The sequence below is a fragment of the Salvia splendens genome, chromosome 2, assembly GCF_004379255.2.
Source record: "Salvia splendens isolate huo1 chromosome 2, SspV2, whole genome shotgun sequence".
Taxonomy (NCBI): domain Eukaryota; kingdom Viridiplantae; phylum Streptophyta; class Magnoliopsida; order Lamiales; family Lamiaceae; genus Salvia; species Salvia splendens.
In genome coordinates this window covers 30,629,951-30,649,499 of record NC_056033.1, presented here as the reverse complement: position 1 = coordinate 30,649,499, position 19,549 = coordinate 30,629,951, and the positions used below count along the sequence as shown (strand labels likewise).

At 33.3% G+C, this 19,549-nt stretch overlaps 1 protein-coding gene and 1 non-coding gene across 2 annotated transcripts; both read right to left on the bottom strand.

The window, feature by feature from the left end:
- Window positions 1-12,780: 12,780 nt before the first annotated feature.
- Window positions 12,781-15,142, bottom strand: LOC121764370 (40S ribosomal protein S14-3). The gene is made up of 6 exons (XM_042160408.1): window positions 15,024-15,142; window positions 14,034-14,153; window positions 13,907-13,952; window positions 13,345-13,430; window positions 13,099-13,228; window positions 12,781-12,999 (listed from the first exon to the last, which is right to left on the bottom strand). The coding sequence occupies exons 1-6, from the start codon at window positions 15,024-15,026 to the stop codon at window positions 12,932-12,934; spliced, it is 453 nt and encodes a 150-aa protein (XP_042016342.1). The 5' UTR covers window positions 15,027-15,142; the 3' UTR covers window positions 12,781-12,931.
- LOC121793222 lies at window positions 13,636-13,727 on the bottom strand. The gene has a single exon (XR_006049059.1). It is a non-coding gene; the product is annotated as a small nucleolar RNA Z101 (small nucleolar RNA).
- Window positions 15,143-19,549: the final 4,407 nt, after the last annotated feature.

Below are 19,549 nucleotides of genomic sequence, written 5' to 3'. Positions count from 1 at the left end.
AGAGAAGTGAGACGGTTGAACTTGAAGCCAAAGACCATTGAATAAATCAATTTTAGTTATGGGTTTTCGGATGTCAAACTAGTTAAAAAAAAAAGCACATGTTGAGATTTTTGGTATTTCTTAACGTGAACAAATTGTATTTTTGTTAATTATAAACTTTTTATATGTCCTCTTGTGTTGGTGAGATAACAATTTATACAGGTGTATCAATATATATGATGGCGGTAGATCTAGATGATCAATTTAAGTTATTTAACCCATTCACGATCACGACAATAGGCAAAAAATGAAAATGATATATTATTATTATTATTATTAAATAAAATCACAGTAGATAATTATATGAGCTGGCCCTTTTGTGTAATTAATTCTGTCGGAGTATGAACACTATATGTTGACAGGTTGGACCAATGACTCTTCAATAACTGAGTAATAATCATAAATATAAGCTGAGTTTGACAAATCGAAATCATACCCAATAGTCTACATTTGAATTCTAGGAAAAAATTCCTCCTTTTACTCTTAATAAAGATATTCCAGAATCCAGAGTTTGACAAATCGAAATCATTCCTTCAATTTCTTATCGACAGTAAGAGAAGCAAAAAAACTTATCTTTAGCCAAATGTGATGTGCCATAGTTGATAGTATATATAAGTTAATTAGTTAATCCAATCCAGTTAAGCTTAGAAAATAGTACCCCTATTGAGAATTTTTTTGAGCAAGAATTAAGTTTATTTAAAATTAAAATGAATTGTTGAACGTGAATTCGAGTATAACTCAATCTTCTCTTTAGATTAGATTTATAATTTTTAATATAGGTATAACTCAATATTTTCTTTAGTACTATAACTCAATCTTCTTGTTGTTCGGTAAAGCCTTTCTTTTTTTCTTTTTTTTTTTTACTATTTGTAGTGTCATTCAAACTATTTCATTTCTTTAGTATTGGATACTTGATGGATTGTAGAGGCTTGTGCATAAGTTCTTGTCTATGTTTTTTTGAGGGTCAATACAATAAAACATCGATTTTCGCATTTTTATAGGTCACGTTGAAGGTTTTAAGCATTTTAAGTACTCTTAAAATCATAGTTACACCAATTTGAGCAAATGCATAAATTAATACTAGTACAAGACCGATTATCTTTCAAGTAATTACCTGAAAAAGTTGTTCATTATTCTCTTTTTTTTGTTAACTCAAAGTGTATAGTCCATTTTACACTTTAAGTGTATAAACTTCTGGGTAAATTACTAAAAATCATAAAATTTAGTCAAATTTAGGTTCGCATCACCATTTCAGAAATCAGTCCGAAAAAAATTAAATTTGGTTAAATTTTCAATTATCACACTAAGAAAAAGTTTGGTCACCTATAAGCTGTGTTTCTTTTAATTTCCCATAAATTCCTAGCTATCTCCTTGCGACCCCAAAAGTATTTTTAATGTACTAAAATCAATTCTACACCAATTAAACATGTTAACTTGATTGTTCTTTTTCTCTTTCATTTATAGTAAACATCATTTTAAGATTTCCAAGATCCACTTAAATTTGAAAGGCGAAAGCTGTTAATTTGACACGTCTTTTATTTTATTTTTAACATTTATTGTTGTCTTTGTTGACATATAGTATATACATAGTGCAGCTCAGATCCAATTATTTAGACGCCTTTTAGTTGTCATATAGAGAAATTATTCTAGGCGTTGACTACGACTTATATCAGCTCAAACTTCAAATTATTAGACATTAAAAGAATCATAGCATGTACTATAACAAATCTATGTTAAATGCTGTCGTATATTTAATTTAGCTCGTAGTCATGTGTAATTTGGGACGTTTCAGTGGTCAAAAAACCCTAATTATCTAATTTTGACATATCAAGAAACCATAATTTTCATAACTTGTTGGAACTTTATACTGCAAATGATGTACAATATATCAATATAGATATATAGGAGTATTATTTTCATCTTCTAAAAATAACTATTTTTAAAATTATACCAGTTTTAATACATAATTGGTAAAAAAAAGAATGAGAAAAGCTAGTAGAAATAGCGTGAATGGATTTTGGAATCCACCCTACTAATACTGCATGTCCTTTAAAAATGTATTAACTTTTGTACGAGCGCAAGTTTTAATGCATGGTTTGTAAAGTAAAAGAGAGATAAAAAGAAAAAAAAATGATTAAAATACTAGAATTAACAATTAAATGTGTTCAAAATTAAAATATCTTAATGTGATTGATGATCTCTACGGTTTGAGAAAGCTTACATGCATGCTTCTTATATATCCAAATAAAAAAATTGAATAGAAGAAATTATAACAATGATAAAAAAAATGATCGTTTCGTAATTTCGCACATGCTTTTTTAATTCGTGGAACTCATACATTGATAAATTGAGATGTAGAAAAGTTAGTGAGTGAACTTTGAAGGTATGATATTTGGTATCATTAACAGTACTAATACTATAGAATTAACAATATTCCATACACACATATATAACATATTTTTATATCAATGTGACGTCAATATTACGCAGCTAAGTCTATAGTATTTATATATTTGATCATAGTATAAGACAAATAGATTAAGTGGGGGTCCAAGTTTTACCCACTCATCTATATATAGGTTCTAGACTTAGATGACCACAAGTAAAATTCCTTCACCACTCTTCGAGATCATCTATATATGATATGATATGATATGTCGCATTCAAATTTTATTTATTGCTTCTAAATGGACTATATATATTTTTTGTGGGGTATATATATGTACAATACTACTAATAGACTATTTAAGAAAAATATAAACGAGATTTTTTAAAACTTGAATAACATCAATTCGAACTCTCAATATCACACTTTATTGAGCACTATGCTATAAGATTGTGGCGAGAACAAAACATCCTTTTAACAAAACAACCGCACAAAGAGGAAAGAAGTCATTCTTATTTTCTTGAAAAAGTGAAATCTACAACTATTATAGGGTTCTATGTATGTGTTTTGTTTCATGATTTTGGTGTGGAAGTTCCCCTATCACTTTTTAGAATTTACCTTCCCTTCAGTTTCATGTGTATAAGTATTTAACACCAAATCATGATGCCAAAAAGCAAAAAGATGTAAATATTCTAACATCCTAGTTGAAACTTTTCATACCAAAAGTAGAAAGTCCACTCTAATTCATTTTCTTTCACTTGTGCCTTTTGGGCATGGGGTTAAGCTTATGTACGTATTGAAGGTGTGGCACGTTTAAAAGTAATTAAAAATTGAAATTGCACGTTTAATAAGCTCTATTCTAGTATTATTTTTTATCATTATTATTCTTAAATTATTGTTGTTCTAAAAGGTATATGTATAGTATTTAGTACATCCGTTTTATTTGGCACACAGAAAGTAGTACTATTATATCTTCGATATGATATTTCAATTCATCCTTATTAATAATAATTAAAGACTATATACATATTTATGATATATGGTGTAAAAAAATATCTTGCAAATTTATTAAAGCAAATCAAAATCCTAATTGACTAAATAGTTAAATCATAACAACTTACATAAATAAATAAAAACAATAAAATTACTTTTAGTATAAATGGTTTTCAGTAAAACAAATAGGGAAAATTTATTTAAGTTTGAGTTTAATATAAATCGTTGGAGTAAAATTACTATTGTTGTGATATTTACACCAAAATGAATTATGTAGAAATGGTTAGAAGATTTTCAATAAAAAAATGTATTTACAGAACAATATTCGTATGGCATGCGTTAGTGTTGTGAAAAAGTTGATGTTGTTGGATTTTATAGTAGATTCCCTTGTAAAAGGCAAATTCGACAATTCGAGATAATAATGATAGAGGAAAATGTACTCATGATTCAATTTCCCTTTTTTTTCCTGTTTAGCTAAACATGATTAAATTTACTTATACTAGTAATTAATGCAAACGAAAGTACCAATACCAAATTCACAGATCTGTGAAAGAGTTACTATTTGATTTGGATGAGTGAGAAGTAGTTGGATCTCACTAGGAACTTAGTGGGATTTGAATGCCCACGCTTTTTTCATTTCTCCACTCCATCTTTTTCTTACACTTTTATGAACAATCGTCATCAAGCTAAATTTTGAGCAAATTAGAAAAGTCATCAGTTTTGAAATCTGGCCGAGTTCTTGGAAATGAAATAATACAATACAATACAAATAGAATAGTCAAATAAGTATTGACGAAACCATATCGACTTGCATTAATTTTAAGTCAAGAATACAAACTGATCCAGTGCATTTGCAGTTAATTGGTTGCCACCAAAATCTCATCTTGCTGCGTAATCTAAATTTGTATTTGACTATTTTCTTTCACACGACCTTAAAATCCTCTAGATTGTAGATAAACAACTGCTGGAGTGCTGCTGGTGTTCATAAACATAGTCTAGACATGTTTGTTAAAGTTAATCAAATAAATTCAAATACAAGGAATTACATTAGTTAGTAAAGGTTGCTCAATTAAGTCACTAATTAAAAAAAACTACCTTCAATAAGTAATTAACTTCTTCGGGGCACAAGATTTAATAAATACTACTTACTATTATTGAATTAAACCCATATAAAAGAAAAAGTAAAATAGAGGAGAAATAACATAGTACTACACGAAGAAAGGATAATTATACTTAATAGTTATTACTATTATAAATTGAATTCAATGAGTGGACAAAAAAAGAGAAAATCAATCAATTTTAATGAAACGTATTTTAAAGAACACTGTTTTTATTCAACGGTTAACTTATTTAATAGAGTGAATATACCTGATCTTTCACTTTCACAAATAAATGGTACATGGTTTTTATTTTATATCATTTTTAGTCCCTATAAATTACATTTTTGGTACTTGATGCATTTTTCACCCAAAAATGCCCTCTAAACAAATTCATTTTTCCATTTGTATATTTTAGGCACATTCAAAACTACTACCAAAAGTGATATTACTTCTCTCATTCTCCTCACTCTTTATACTATTATTATTAATCAATATTAATATTTTTATTTGGATGTTATAAATTAATAATTAATTTATTTTTAATATCATTCAAATATACTTAATTAAAATTATAATTATATTTAATTATTATAATAATAATAATATGGTTATAATACTAAAAAATAGTAATTAATTAATAAATAATTATAGTATAATTATTTAAATTATGAATCATATAATATCATATATAATAATAACTATTATTATTATTTTATATAAATTTAATAAAACTAATCAATTGTGAATGGTTAATAATAAAAATTTTAAATTGTGAATTGTATCCATAATGATATAAATAATTGAATATTTTTAATTAGGTGTTTCAACCCTAAAATGAGTATAACATAATTTAATTAAAAATAATCAATTAATTTAGTTAGGTGTTTTATTCTTGATTTATATTATGATTGCAATTAGATGTATGTATAAAATAAAAAAAGAAAGAAGAAAGAAGTGAAAAGAGAATATAGGAAACATAAATTAAGGATAAAAAAGAAATAAGAAAGGAAGATAAAATATTAAAAAAAAGTAAATGAAGAAAAAAGAAAGAAGAAGAAACTAAAGAAGAAAAAAAGAAATAAGAAAGGAAAAAAAATTACATATTTGGTACTATTTAATTGAAATTTCCAAAAATATCTTCCACTATAAAATATCACATATTTGGTACCTTGGGTTATTTTTGTGATAGGTACTATATAAAATAAATATCAGGTACCATTTATGTGCAAAAATGAAAAATCAGGTACCATTTATATAGTTCACTCTATTTAATACGGAGAGTAAATGTCAAAATTGGTCCTGAACATATGCCCGTTTTACGATTCTGGTCATAAACTTTATCTTTTGAATTTTTTGGTCATGTACATTTCAAATTGGATCACGTTTGGTCCTCCGTTTCCAATTTCGTTAACATTTAACGGTCAACGATTTAAAACAAAATTTTGACCAAGTTAAGCATGTTAATTGTGATTACCAATTCCCTAATTAAAACCTTAATTATTTTAATGATATATCATTTAAAATACCAAATGAATAAAATGAAAAAACAAAAGAAAGAGAAAGAAATAGTTCAGCCGTTCAGGCAATAAATTGAAAGTTCTCCCTCTCTCACTCGACGGCGCCTTTCTCCCTCTCTCACTTCGATGGCATCGTTTTCCGAGCGGAGGTCAGTGGAACGAGAGCTAAGGTTGTTGTCGTCTAACCCTAGTTTATTGGCTGAACGAAGAAACCCTAGATGGAGAAGGAGAACGAGAAGGGGGAGGGGAAGGGAAAGAGCACCTGCCTCTCAAAACCGAATCCGACTGAGAATCGATCTCAAGCACCGCCTCCTACTGAGAATCGACCGCAACCACCGTCTCCGACTCAAATTCCACCACCTGCCTCTCAAAATCTACCGCAACAACCACCTCCGACTGAAATCCCACCGCTTCCAAGACATAATGTATGGGCCCCGACCGCTTATTGTGGAGGTGAAATTTTAATTAAAAGTGCTTTTCATATAGATGATTAGGGTTGTTTCACTTGATCTGGGGCTTTACATAGATTTATGAGTTTGAATATTTTGGGGAAAATTTAGATTTGAGATTCTGGGGCTATATATATATATGCATGAGTATGAATATTTTTTTTGGGAGTGTGGATTGTGGTGGACCAGTGAACTCGAATTTGTTGTTGTGTGTGTGTATGGCTTGTCATGTGGGGTTTAATTTTAGGTGGTGAGGGAAAATGTGGTGTTTATTCTTTTGTTTTTTAGTGTTCATTGTATGTTGCTGGGGTTTACAAGACAACACATTTGAATTTGGATGTCTGGGGCATTTTATAGATGCAAGAGAATGAATATTTTTATTGGGGAATGTGGAATTGTGGTTTGACAGTTAACCCAACTTTGTATTTAGGATTTTGAGTTTTTGGGGAACATGTGGATTTATTGTTTTTTGTGGTCCTCAAGCATGAGATTTCTATTTATAGCTTTTTTTGGGTGTGTGAATGGTATTTTATTTATTGCAGCGTTTCATTGTTTATTTTGGCAACACAAGATAGTAAGTCATTTCCAGCATATTTTACATGATGCCTCCAGAGTTGTTAAATACTCTATTCGTGAACAGAAAAAACAATACAATTGCCTTATTTGGGTTCCACAAATAATAGTAAGTCATCAACAAAATTTCTACATATTGTGCCTTACGTGACTTTTTGATATATAAATTTTGATGTATACTTGTGTGACTTTTTAGCACTATGACTTGTTTATGTGCATTTGTTTGGTCAGTGTGTGTATTATTTGTTGGTGCTGTAAATTTTTAAAACTGATTTGATTTATTTGCATTACAGATGGGATCTTTACAACAACGCTTTATTACTCGGGTCAAATGGTAGAATCCAATGGAAAGCACTATGTGGGTGGGAAGGTACAACACATAGACAATTGTGACTCAGATAAGTGGTCTAAATTGGAGGTGGATGATGTATTGGAGAACTCAATTTTGAAGTGAGTAGGTTAGAATACTATTATTTGAAGCCTGGGATGAGCTTAGACGACGGGTTTATGAGGTTGTTTGACAACCACTCATCAATGGAGATGGCCGAGATTGGAGTTCAGAAGGGGGTTGTGGATGTGTTTGTGGTTGAAGCTAATGACTTAGTAGTTAGTCAAATAACACAGGAAAATGTTGTTGAGGGTGTGGGTGGTGAGTCTGGGGACGGAGTAATGGGTTCAGATGGTGTGGGTAGTGAGTCTGGGAAAGGGAAGGGGAAGGTTGCTGAGGATGATGTAGTCGAGGATCCTTCCTTCATTGATAGTGACTACGACCTCAGTGACCATGAGGAAGATGCTATCATGGCTGATCAAGTAGAAGGGTGGAAGAAGGTTGTGGATGAGATGGTGAATGACGACATGGGAGATACTAGCGATAGTGATCACCTTCCTAGTGAGTCACCAAGTTCAGCAAACGAAGAAGAGAAGGAGCATGATGACAGCAATGATAAACTTGTGTCGGGACGGTACAGGGCAACAACCGATCTCAATGACCCCAGATGGGAACTTGGGATTCGGTTCAATTGCAAGGAAGACTTTATCGACCTCATCCGTCCTCAAGGAGTATTGCATGGAAAGAGACTGAGATTGGAGAAGAATGACAAAATTCGGTGCCTCGCGAAATGTAAAGGGGTGATTAGGAGTAAGAAGAAACCTGCATGTCCATGGTTCGTACAGATTTCGTATAGAGGGGCAGCCCTTGGTTTTTGGCAGATTTCCCGGCTCCGCAATCATCACAAATGTGGCGGGACGTTATTTAACCATGGATGTGCGAATTCAAGGTATTTAAGCAAAAGGTACAAAAAGGATATCTGGGTGTTCCCTGGTATGTCTGTGGGGCAGTTCATCGAGAAGGTCCACTCGGATATGAAGATAACCATTTCTTCTTCAAAAGCAAAGCGAGCTATGCAACAAGCACGGAAGATGATTGAGGTGGACTTGGTGCGACAATACAAGAGGCTGCACGACTACATGGCTGAGATTTTAAGGAGCAACCAGGGAAGCACTGTTGTGTTATCAACCCACCGTCTAAGTGATGGCACTGACAAGTTCAAAGCCATCTATATTGCCTATGCAGCTTGCAAGACATCGTTTAAACGTCATTGCCGTCTCTTGGTAGGACTAGACGGGTGCCATCTTAGAGGTCAAGGCAATGGAATTCTTCTGACAGCCATTGGGCTTGACCCGAATGATCAAATTTTTCCTATCGCCCATGTTGTGGTACGCATTGAAAATACAGAGACATGGACATGGTTTCTCAGGCTTTTGGTGATGGATTTGGAAATTACCGACTCAAGCACATGGACGTTCATCTCGGATAAACAGAAGGTGACATAAATTGAACTTACCAGTTTGATGAATATATCATCGTCAACTCTCTTGTTTAAAAGTTTTAAGGGCCTGATGTGTTTTATTTTCTTTAGCATCAACCTTCCTGTTGTCTGTTTTAAGGGCCTGATGTGTTTTATTTTCTTTGATTTCGTTTCTTGGCAGGGGCTGATCGCCGCTATGAGGTCCTGCGTAGAGCATGCCGAACACCGGATGTGTGTATGGCACATGCATAACAATTTCAAAAAACAGTTTCCTTCGACCAAATTGAAGGATAAAATCTGGGAGGCGGCTCGGGCGACCAACACTTACGGGTTTGATAAAGCGATTCAGGAAATTAAGAACCAAAATCAGGGAGCTTACAAGTGGCTTATGGAGCATACAAGAAAGGAGAACTGGAGTCGAGCATTCTTTGGGTTCGATGCAAAGTGTGACATCCTTGTTAATAACATTTCTGAATGTTATAACAAGGTGATACTGTTCGCTTGAGAGAAGCCATTGTATGCGATGCTAGAGTGCATCCGCATGTACCTCATGGACAGATTTACGACAAGAAGGAAGATGGGTGAGAGAATGGAGGATGCCTTTGGCCCGAAAATCCATAAGAAGCTCGAGAAGGCGAAGGCCAAGATAGGCGAATGCATGGTCAGGGAGGCAGGGCAGTGGATCTACCAAGTCAACACAGCTCGGGATGAGCAGTTCGTGGTGGACCTGCGGAAACGAAGTTGCAGCTGCCGGCGATGGATGTTGACAGGATTACCTTGTCCACATGCGATTGCCTCGATAGAGATGACGACAGAGAACGTCAACAGCTTTGTTTCGCGAATATACTCCAAGGAAACCTTCCAACGAGTGTACGCACCCATCATCTATCCGGTGCAAGGTCCGCAGCTATGGACGAGGACTGCCCAACCAGATGTCGTACCACCTGAGCTGACCAAGCTGCCGGGACGCCCAAAGGGAGCGAGACAGAAGACCGTTCAAGAAGCCCAAGAAATTAACAAAAAGAAAGCTCGGGCAGCCCGAATTGTGCAAGTTAGAGAAGATGGTGAAGGATGCATGACTATGTCCCGGAAAGGGTTAATGTCGGACTACAAATGCCGACTTTGTGGTGTCGTCGGCCACAACAAAAGAAGCTGTCCGACGCGTGAGCCAGTAGCAGAACGCAGCGGCCCCAAACCTACCACAGGTATTCTTTTTGTATGAGTGTATTATCTGGATTATAATTCTAAGAAGCAGCCTAGGTCACAACCTTGAATTAGATTTGGCACCCTATATTTCATAGTCTAATTGTTGTTTATATAAGCATGGAAGAAACGCAAGCGATCAGAAGAACAACAAAAATGCGCATTGTGTCGCCAACCCGGTCACAATAGGACACGTTGTCCAAGTGCCATAACTGACATGTTTGCGGATCCGGCCTCTGCCTCGGTGGTGGGTGACAACATAGCCAGTGCATCGACTTAGAAGAAGAAATGGGATGTTTTGTTGTGTTCTTGTCTATTCAAACAATTTTCTTACTGCCTCGATACAATTGTGTTATAACTTGACTGTTTTTTGTTCATATTTTGGTTGGTTTGGGAGAGGGCAGTGCCCATTGTGGCTGAATAGAATATTGACAGGTTATTGGTGATGTATTTTGGTCCAGGCAGTGTGCCCATTTTGGCTGGGGCACTAGTCAATTATGTAAACTTTGGTGATCGTGGTATTTTACATCACTCGTTGTTCTATTTACATCACTCGCTGTTCTATTTGCTCATCGTTATATTTTACACGAGTATTGGAGTAAAACCATTTTTTTCAAAAAGGCATATTAAGCTTCACTATCACTAACACAATTACAGACCTAAGGCTGAGGCTGAGGCTGAGGCAGGACAATCACAGTATTAATAATTGACAATTCACAAAATATTTGCATGAGCTCGTTCTACTTTTGCAACTGAAACTAATTGTTACCTATCTGCTCATATGTTGACAACACCCCTGCTTTGTCACTTCGCAGTGTCATCCTTCTACCAATAGCTATTACTTTCTATATAACATGGTGGTTCATTCATTTTGTGGATGGATTTTTCTCTCCTATATATGCTCAACTTGGAATTGGTATATCTGGTAAGCATACTCATGCTGAACTTTCACTTAAAGTCTGAAGCTAAATAGTCACAATTTATTACTGACTTATCTATCTGATGTATTAGGTTACTCATTATACAACTGTACATACTAGTATCAGTTAAGATATGGAATTATGTATCATAAGAGGGTGATGGAAAAACTAAAGAAACCGTCCGACATCGTAAGCATCACGTCGAACACATGCACAACACATACAGAAATAGGAAGAGGCAAACAAAAGATCAATTATCAACTCTAACTGGAGAATGATCAATTATCATTACAACACAATTTCCAGAATCAGTGCAACACAATTTTAGTTTATCACTTCAACATTACAATAACACATTTCTAGCAACAGATACTGCACTCGATACGACACTCCTATTGTTCATCATTTGAAATTCACTACTTGAACTTCAACATACAAACAAACATTACAAACATTACAATAACAAAGAACCCTAATCCATACATCACAACAATAGCTAATTTATGTATGGTCCGATTATTCTCATCGATCGATGCCAAAATCAACCCTAAAGTTTCCCCATCCATGTCGGCATGCATCATTGATGAATCCATGCCGTCTTCTTCTTCTTCCTCTTTAATTGGCTCGATTGGTTCGCACCATTTGAAAAAAGTGCACTCTTTTCTCTCATAAACAAAGTAGAGCTTCCCCCTGTAGGTTTGCTATGGCTTTTGACTATTCGGAGTGAAGCAAATTTCTTGCAATTGCAAGACTCGTACCTGAATCGAAGGTCACGTCGGCCACCACTCTCGCTGGACCTAGTCGCGGAACCTCTGCTGCAAGACGACCGCTCCAGCATGATGAAGTTGGGCGACTAGGGTTCTTTGTTTTTCTCAGCGAGGAAGAAGTCGCGTCGCTTCTAAATGAATCTCAGATTCATTTTTTCTATTATTCGTAAATAATTTATGATATTATTTACAAGAAAATAAATTTGATTATTAAATGATTAAAAATTACTTAACTTGGTCAAAATTGTGTTTTAAATAGTTGACTGTTAAATGTTAACGAAATTGGAAACGAATGATCAAATGTGATCCAATTTGAAATGTACATGACCAAAAAATTCAAAAGATAAAATTTATGACAAAAATCGTAAAACGGACATATGTTCAGGACTAATTTTAACATTTACTCTTAATACGGATAAAAAACTGGATGACAACAGATTGGATACATAAGGATTAAAAATATAATAATCCAATAGTAAATGTGGGCACCAAAACAGGTTAATTGTATGCACAAAGAATTATTTGCATATAATACCAATCTATTCAAAATTATAAATTATTTTGAGAATTTCAGGTAACTTTATTAACCCCTCCAACATCAAAGGATGGATTTAGACGTTTAAAGTAGGAAAGAACATTTTCATACAATGAAACAGTTACAAAAACTAAGCTAAGAGTTTAACCTAGAATAACTGTAATTAAAACAGGTTAAATCAATCATAATTAATCACTAATATGGTTTTTTTCTACGAAGCAACACATTTTTTGTGATAAAAATTTAAGGCAACAGTTTGTTTAAAAATATTACGCTCGCAACGGAGTCATATCGTACCATTATTGAAAATCAACTACAACAAAATAAAATTAGCTGACAAAGTTTAATGGATATTCAATATAGGGATTTATAACGTACACTCTGGCATTAAATGGCTACAGAGAAATAGTTATATAACACATTAATGCATGCAAGTAATATAAGCCAATCAAACAGAGAAGATAAAATGAATAGAACCCAAGGCAAAATATAACCCAACTAGAGAATAAATCCATAATGATCAAACATAAGATTTTTCATGTTTAAACTAAAATTGTTCAAAATCTGAATAACAAAATTTTCAACTTGAAAAAAAACATCCCAACCACATTTGCAACATACTCCTGATAACAGAGGACAGATCACAGCCTCCTTCCCCTTCTGCCTCCCTTTCTCCTGGTGCTGTCAGTTGGGATGGGAGTAACATCCTCTGGAGATATAAAAAACAGGTAAAATATATTAACCAATGAAATGGAAGGCAAAAGAAGATGAATCCACGATAATCTTCGACAAATAAAACTGCCAATACCTATACGACCAATCTTCATGCCCGAACGTGCAAGGGCTCTCAGTGCAGACTGGGCTCCAGGACCAGGCGTCTTGGTCTTGTTGCCTCCAGTAGCACGAAGCTTAATGTGAAGAGCATTGATTCCCAATTCCTGAAAAATTCAAGCTTCAGTAAACAAGTAATCACCTCAAACAAAAAGATGGCAGATACATATCACTTCCATGGAAATGTTAGTCATGTATTTGCAAAACAATATGATGTATAAACCTTGCATCTCTGAGAAATATCCTGTGCTGCAAGCATAGCTGCATATGGAGACGATTCATCCCTATCAGCTTTGACCTTCATTCCACCTAAACACAGAATTTTCAATCAAATTTCAGAACTTTCAAATTTGAAAAACATAGTAAATAGAAAAATATACAACATAACATAAAATTATGAAACTTTGTATTCAGCACTTAACATACAACACCACCTAGGGCATGGGCACAGCAATAATAGGAAACTATACTACTACTTGTCTAATAAAAGAATTGACGACTAAAGTGGATTACAGCAGGACATCAGTTCTCCAAGGTGATAAAGCATCACAAAGAAGGCTTCAGATGCACATTACCCATAAAAATGAGATTCATCCCACACCCTGTATGCCTAATTATGTACTATCAATTAACATGTAGGAAGTAAATATAGGAAGGCTACTTTCTTGCAAGTAGAAAAATGTTATATGGTCGAATTAATAACAATGTCAATGTTCCAAAGAACGTCTATATTCCAACAAATAAGGTCCAAAATAAGATAACAGGTATCAACAGCCAAGCCATACCAGTAATGCGGACCATGGTCTCACGCCCAGACAAATCTGTGACATGCTGCAACACAGATTTTGAAAGAATTACTTACTTTAACTATTTATTAGAGAAGAATGTTACCAAATTTTGATATGCACTTACAATGAAGGTGTCATTAAATGAGGCAAAAATGTGAGCAACTCCAAAAACCAGTTCACCATCTCTGGTAGCAGGTCCAAGGGTGACATTATCTTCCTTGGGCTCTCTGGTCTTTCTCTTCGACTATTATAGTAAAAGTAACATTATGTAAAAATTAGATATAGATCAATACTCTCTCGGTTCCATTTAGTAACGGAGGCGTTTTTTTTCGGCACGGAGATTAAGAAAAAATATGTTAGGTGAGTTAAGTAAAAGAAGAATAAAGTGAAAAATGAAAAAGGTAGAAAGATGAAGAGAGAGAAAAAGTAAGAGAGAGTAAAGTAGGTGTGGAAAAATGTGTTGACCTTTGCTAAAAAGATAAATGAATGACTCTATTACTATGGAATAGTACCAAAATGGCAAAATGACTCTATTACTATGGAACGTACCAAAATGACAAAATGACTATATTACTATGGAACGGAGTATAAATTATAGATGTTGTATAAAATAACATGGACTATATTATTCTTTAATAAAAAGATTTATTCATCACTAATAATCGCATAACACCAGAAACACCACTCAGTCGTTTAAATACTCCAGTGAAATAAACACATCATTCAAACTAAATAAATGAATATTTAAACATCAATTCATCATAATTCTTATCACTGCTACCAATGCATCACTAACGCCTCTAGAAACCTCGTGACAAAATAACCTACAGGCCATCCGTATGAACACGATGCTTCTCAAACTGATATCTAAACTCAATACGATGAAATAAATGAGCGAAATGGAGGAACAAAACCATCAATTATCAACATTCAAAAACATAAAAACATAGTTAAAGGGGAGGGGGAAACGTACAAAAAATTATAATCGATTAAAAAATACAAAACCGTCTGATTAACCTGAGGAGACAGTAGATAACGCGTTGGTTCTAAAACCAGTGTTTGGAATCGTAAATTGATTAACGCAACTGAAAAGTATGGGAATTAAAAGAAGTACCATGGCTTTCGGATGGGGGATGAATAAAAGTTCTGGGTGAAGCTGCTTCTCAAAAACCCTAATGAAAAGATGGGAAGAGATGAAGTCTCGAATATATAGCTAGGTTTTCAGGTTGTGGGTTGGGCTACAATTTTATTGGAATATTTTGAATCAATAATGGGCCTAATTGGTTATCTATTCTCATTAATTTAAAATTATAATTTCAAATTTATGAACTTGCAAACAATATTATTATATGAAGTTCAAAACTCACAAATGTAAATAATTACATTTTATTATAAAACAAACTTATATAAACAACTAAGTTTCGAAACAAAAAAATCACCAAAACACACGTTAGTTATAACATTTTTCGATATCTGTTGCTCCAGTTGTCTCATAATAGATGTCACACTTTTATTATTAATTTGTCTCACAAAAGATGTCATATTTTCTTTTTTTAAAAAAGCTCTCTCTACATCAATATATAAAAGTATATTTTCCCATTCCAAATAACACAGAAAACACATCTTCTAAAATTTCATGTGATTGTTCAAGTATGACATCTATTATGAGACGAATGAAGTATTAAAGTACAAGAATAAACACATGCTAATTTTTTTTAATGATATGAAATGCAGAAATTATTATGTATATTCATCATGCATGATTGACAGGAGCAAATCCAAGTTTAAATACTAAATTGTGCTTTAGTTTATTTAATTAATAATTAATTTAACTATAGATACTTCAATATTTAATATTTATTCCCTTCATTTGTGATCAAAAGTTTTCACATTCAGTATTTAAAAATTCGTTTAGCGTGAATAGTTACTGAATATCTACTTATGGGCACATACATATACTAGTTCTATTTCCAGTTACTTAGAAAATATTTAATGTTAGTATGAGTTTTTATTTTACAAACTATCACATTCTGTATCACATCATTCTATTTAAAAATTCATTTAACATGAATAGTTACTGAATATCTACTTATGGGCACGTACATATACTAGTTCTATTTCCAGTTACTTATAAAATATTTAATGTGAGTATGAGTTTTTATTTTACAAACTATCACACTTCTATATCATTGATAAGGCTCATTTCATGCATTTGTTATGTGGTTAAATTCTGCAAATTTAATAAACTAATAAGTGTTCATAAGTTCAGGTGCGTGTAAAATCTGCCGAACCCAGAAAGTGCATACAAATTACCAGGGGTAGAGGAAAAGGAGGAAAATGAAGTGAAAAACGCCAGCAATTTACCAGACTGAGGAAATGAAAAGAAACGCTGGCAAAATACAAAAAAAGGAGCTAGTATAAGGATCAAGGGCAAAAAAGACAAATTATAAATAATGAGTGCCATAGGGATCCGTGTCTATATAAAGGGACGACCCCTTTTGAAGAGAGAGCCTCTTTCATCACTTTTTATCTTTCACTCTTAGTCTTCTTAGTTTCATTTTCTAGTCTTAGCTCTTTTTCGCACGCACTTGGCACCGATGAGAGATTTTGGGCAGGCTTGGTGATAGTTAGTCTCTGTGGTGTAACACCGTCCTCACGAGGGGCGAAGATACAATCTGTTTTTATTTTTTGTCGTTTATTCCAGCCGTGAACTTCCTTGCCGGGAGCTCGGCGACTGCTTTTGTGTTTGAACCTTATTTCCGTGGTTATGGCAGTTTCTATTTTCTGTTTTACTTTGGTTTCTGATGTTTGATGTTGGTTTTACTGATTTTGGATGCTTTTCGCAATTGACTGTTTAATTGAGGTTGAGGTTGGTTGAATCTGAGTTTGTTTGTTGAGGAATTGTTTGAATCAGATTGGATGGATATGGATCTGGATGTTGTTGAGTTTGGATCGGTTGAATCTGGAGTTGATTGTGGTTTCGAGAGATGAATCTGATACGTACTTATTGGATCTGCATGGCTATGTCTGTTGCTTTTGATTTACTTGACCTGGTAGCTTAGATCTGATACTTTTCTGCTTAATCATAATGTTTGTCGTTCGATCTGAGTTTGCTCTGTTTTTGATGCTCTGTTTCGTTCATGTTCATGTTTATTTGCTGAAGAAGATGAAAATCATTGGTAGTTAGATCCAGATCTGTTGTTTGTTTGCTTTTGCAGTTTTACCTGTCATAGTAGCTAAATCGGGAATCGGTCCCACTATTTTTTCTTGCTTTGTTGTCTCACCGTTTTAGGATTTTTTTTTTACTTGACCCAGTAGTTTGATACAGGGACGGACCTAGCGCAGGCCAAGGCACCGCTCCAGCGAGTCTTGGCCAGCGCCGGACCAGTACCCCTCATGGCCGACCCCAAATGTGAGAAATCATGTCAGTCTGTGTCACTATGCGTAATGGCGAGTAGGGGTGTGCATTCGGGTTTCGGTTCGGTTTTTTACCAAAACCGAACCAAAACCGAAAAACCGAATTTAATTCAAAATCCAAACCGAACCGAACCCGAAAAACCGAAAACCGAATTTAAAAAACCGAAAAACCCGAACAAAACCGAAAAAAACCGAAAAACCTGAAAAAAATAAATATAATATAAATATTTATTTATATATGACTATTTTATTTATTTTATATATACTAATAGAATATTTATATATAATATAAAATTAATAATACATACTATAATATATATTATATAGTAGAATATATATTTTAAATATAATATAATATATTAAATTAATAGAATATATATAATTCTGTTTTTCGGTTTTTCGGTTTTTTTCTTCGCCCGAACCGAACCGAACCGAACCGAAAAACCGAAATTTTTTTATTTTTAAAACCGAACCGAACCGAAAAACCGAAAAAACCGAATTTCAAAATTTTGATTTAGTTCGGTTCGGATATTCGGTTTCCGGTTTTTTTGCTCACCCCTAATGGCGAGGAAGAAGAAAAACAAAAAGAAGAAAGAAGAATGGAAACGTGTTGAATTTACAAAAAGTTTAGCTAGTCTAGGAGAGGTACCTAGTATCTACAGTACAGACTACTCCATCCCACACCTTGTATTTTTATCTATTTTAAAAATCCAATTAGTTACCAAGTTTTTGTCGGCCCATAGCCAGTTTTTACAAAACTGCTTCAAATATTTTTTATATTATGATTACAATTTACAATTAATCGATTATATACATTTGATTGGTGACTTTATAATATTTTTAGTATTTAAATAAAAGTAACAAAGCAAATGAAAAAAATGCATTTGTCAAAATTACTTTTATTTATCATCCAAATTTATTTTAAATATAATTAAAATTTTGAGATTTATATGTGCTTATTTTTCAATTATTAGATGACCAATTATTTAGGGATAGTGTATCAAGGCTTGATAATTTGCTTTATAATTTAGAATTGCATTTTAAGAAATTATGATAGTGATTTGTGAATTACTCTATACTTTTGTTTGTTAATTTGGAATTAGATAGCTATGAATTTAGATTGGATTAGGAGTTTTAGTAATATATATAGTACATGATAATGGAGATTTATTGATTTTTTTTAATTACAATTATCATCTGGTGTCTCACAAAATTTGCAAAAATTTTAAATGTAAAATTAAATACAAAATATTTTACTTTAATTCAACACCGGCTTCTTCGAACTTCTGGTTCCGTCCCTGGTTTGATAAACCCTCTGCAATTAATTTCAGGTCTCGAATCATGCATGCACGTGTTCTTATTGTTTCTTAGGTCTAGTAGTTAGTTAGTACTAGAGTACTTTTAATTCTCGTGACCCAGTAGTTTAAAATTCTCGACTCACTTGTTGCGTGGCAGCAGTCAAACCCTCCCAAAACCCTCCAAATGCATGCTAACTCATCCTTTACTTCCATATACTAGCCAATAGTGTAGTGGGTTGAGGTTTTGAAGCCGGAAAAGTGTGTGTCCAACGACCAAATTCTGAAGGTTCCACAATCTCCTAAACCCTATGATCTAGCGCATCCTCCGGACCTAGGCGTTTGTGATATATCAATAGCACACACTCTCCTACTCACTTCAATCACATCATTCTATATCTAATAACTTTAAAGAATAATTTTGTCTCTGGAAATGCAACTAATTTTTCTAACATTATATCAAATCAATATATTTAGGGATCTCAGTCCAGCCCGCAACCTGTGAGCTGACCAGAGTAGCACGTCAAATTTATAGGGATAGAGTTGAAAATTTATAGCCCGATAAATTACAATCTGAATAGCCCGTACCCAATTAACCCGCAACTCGTTAGGGCTAGACCTGAAAACCCGATAAAATTTCTACTATTGTATTTGTTTGAGTCATAATTCGACACTTCATTGATTATTTTTATGATATAGATAACTAAAAAATAACTTTCAATTTTATATTAAATATCCAAATTATATATTTAATTTTTATTAATATAATATTAGATAAATAAATTGGAAACTTCAAATTCACTAAATAAAATATTTAAATTTCTAAAACATGCTTTAAAATATCTCGAAATATTATGTTTAATTTTGCAAAAATCTCAAATATTAGTATTTGATCATGTTTATGTTTGAGTTTAAGCATTTATCTCAA

Bases quoted from the DNA above. Each gene is read 5' to 3' on its own strand.
- LOC121764370 (XM_042160408.1), bottom strand. The intron at 13,431-13,906 runs GTATGGCTTGGC...TTCTGTGTTTAG, and splicing joins GACCATGGTCCGCATTACTG to GTGGAATGAAGGTCAAAGCT. The intron at 13,229-13,344 runs GTTTATACATCA...TGAATTTTTCAG, and splicing joins ATATTTCTCAGAGATGCAAG to GAATTGGGAATCAATGCTCT.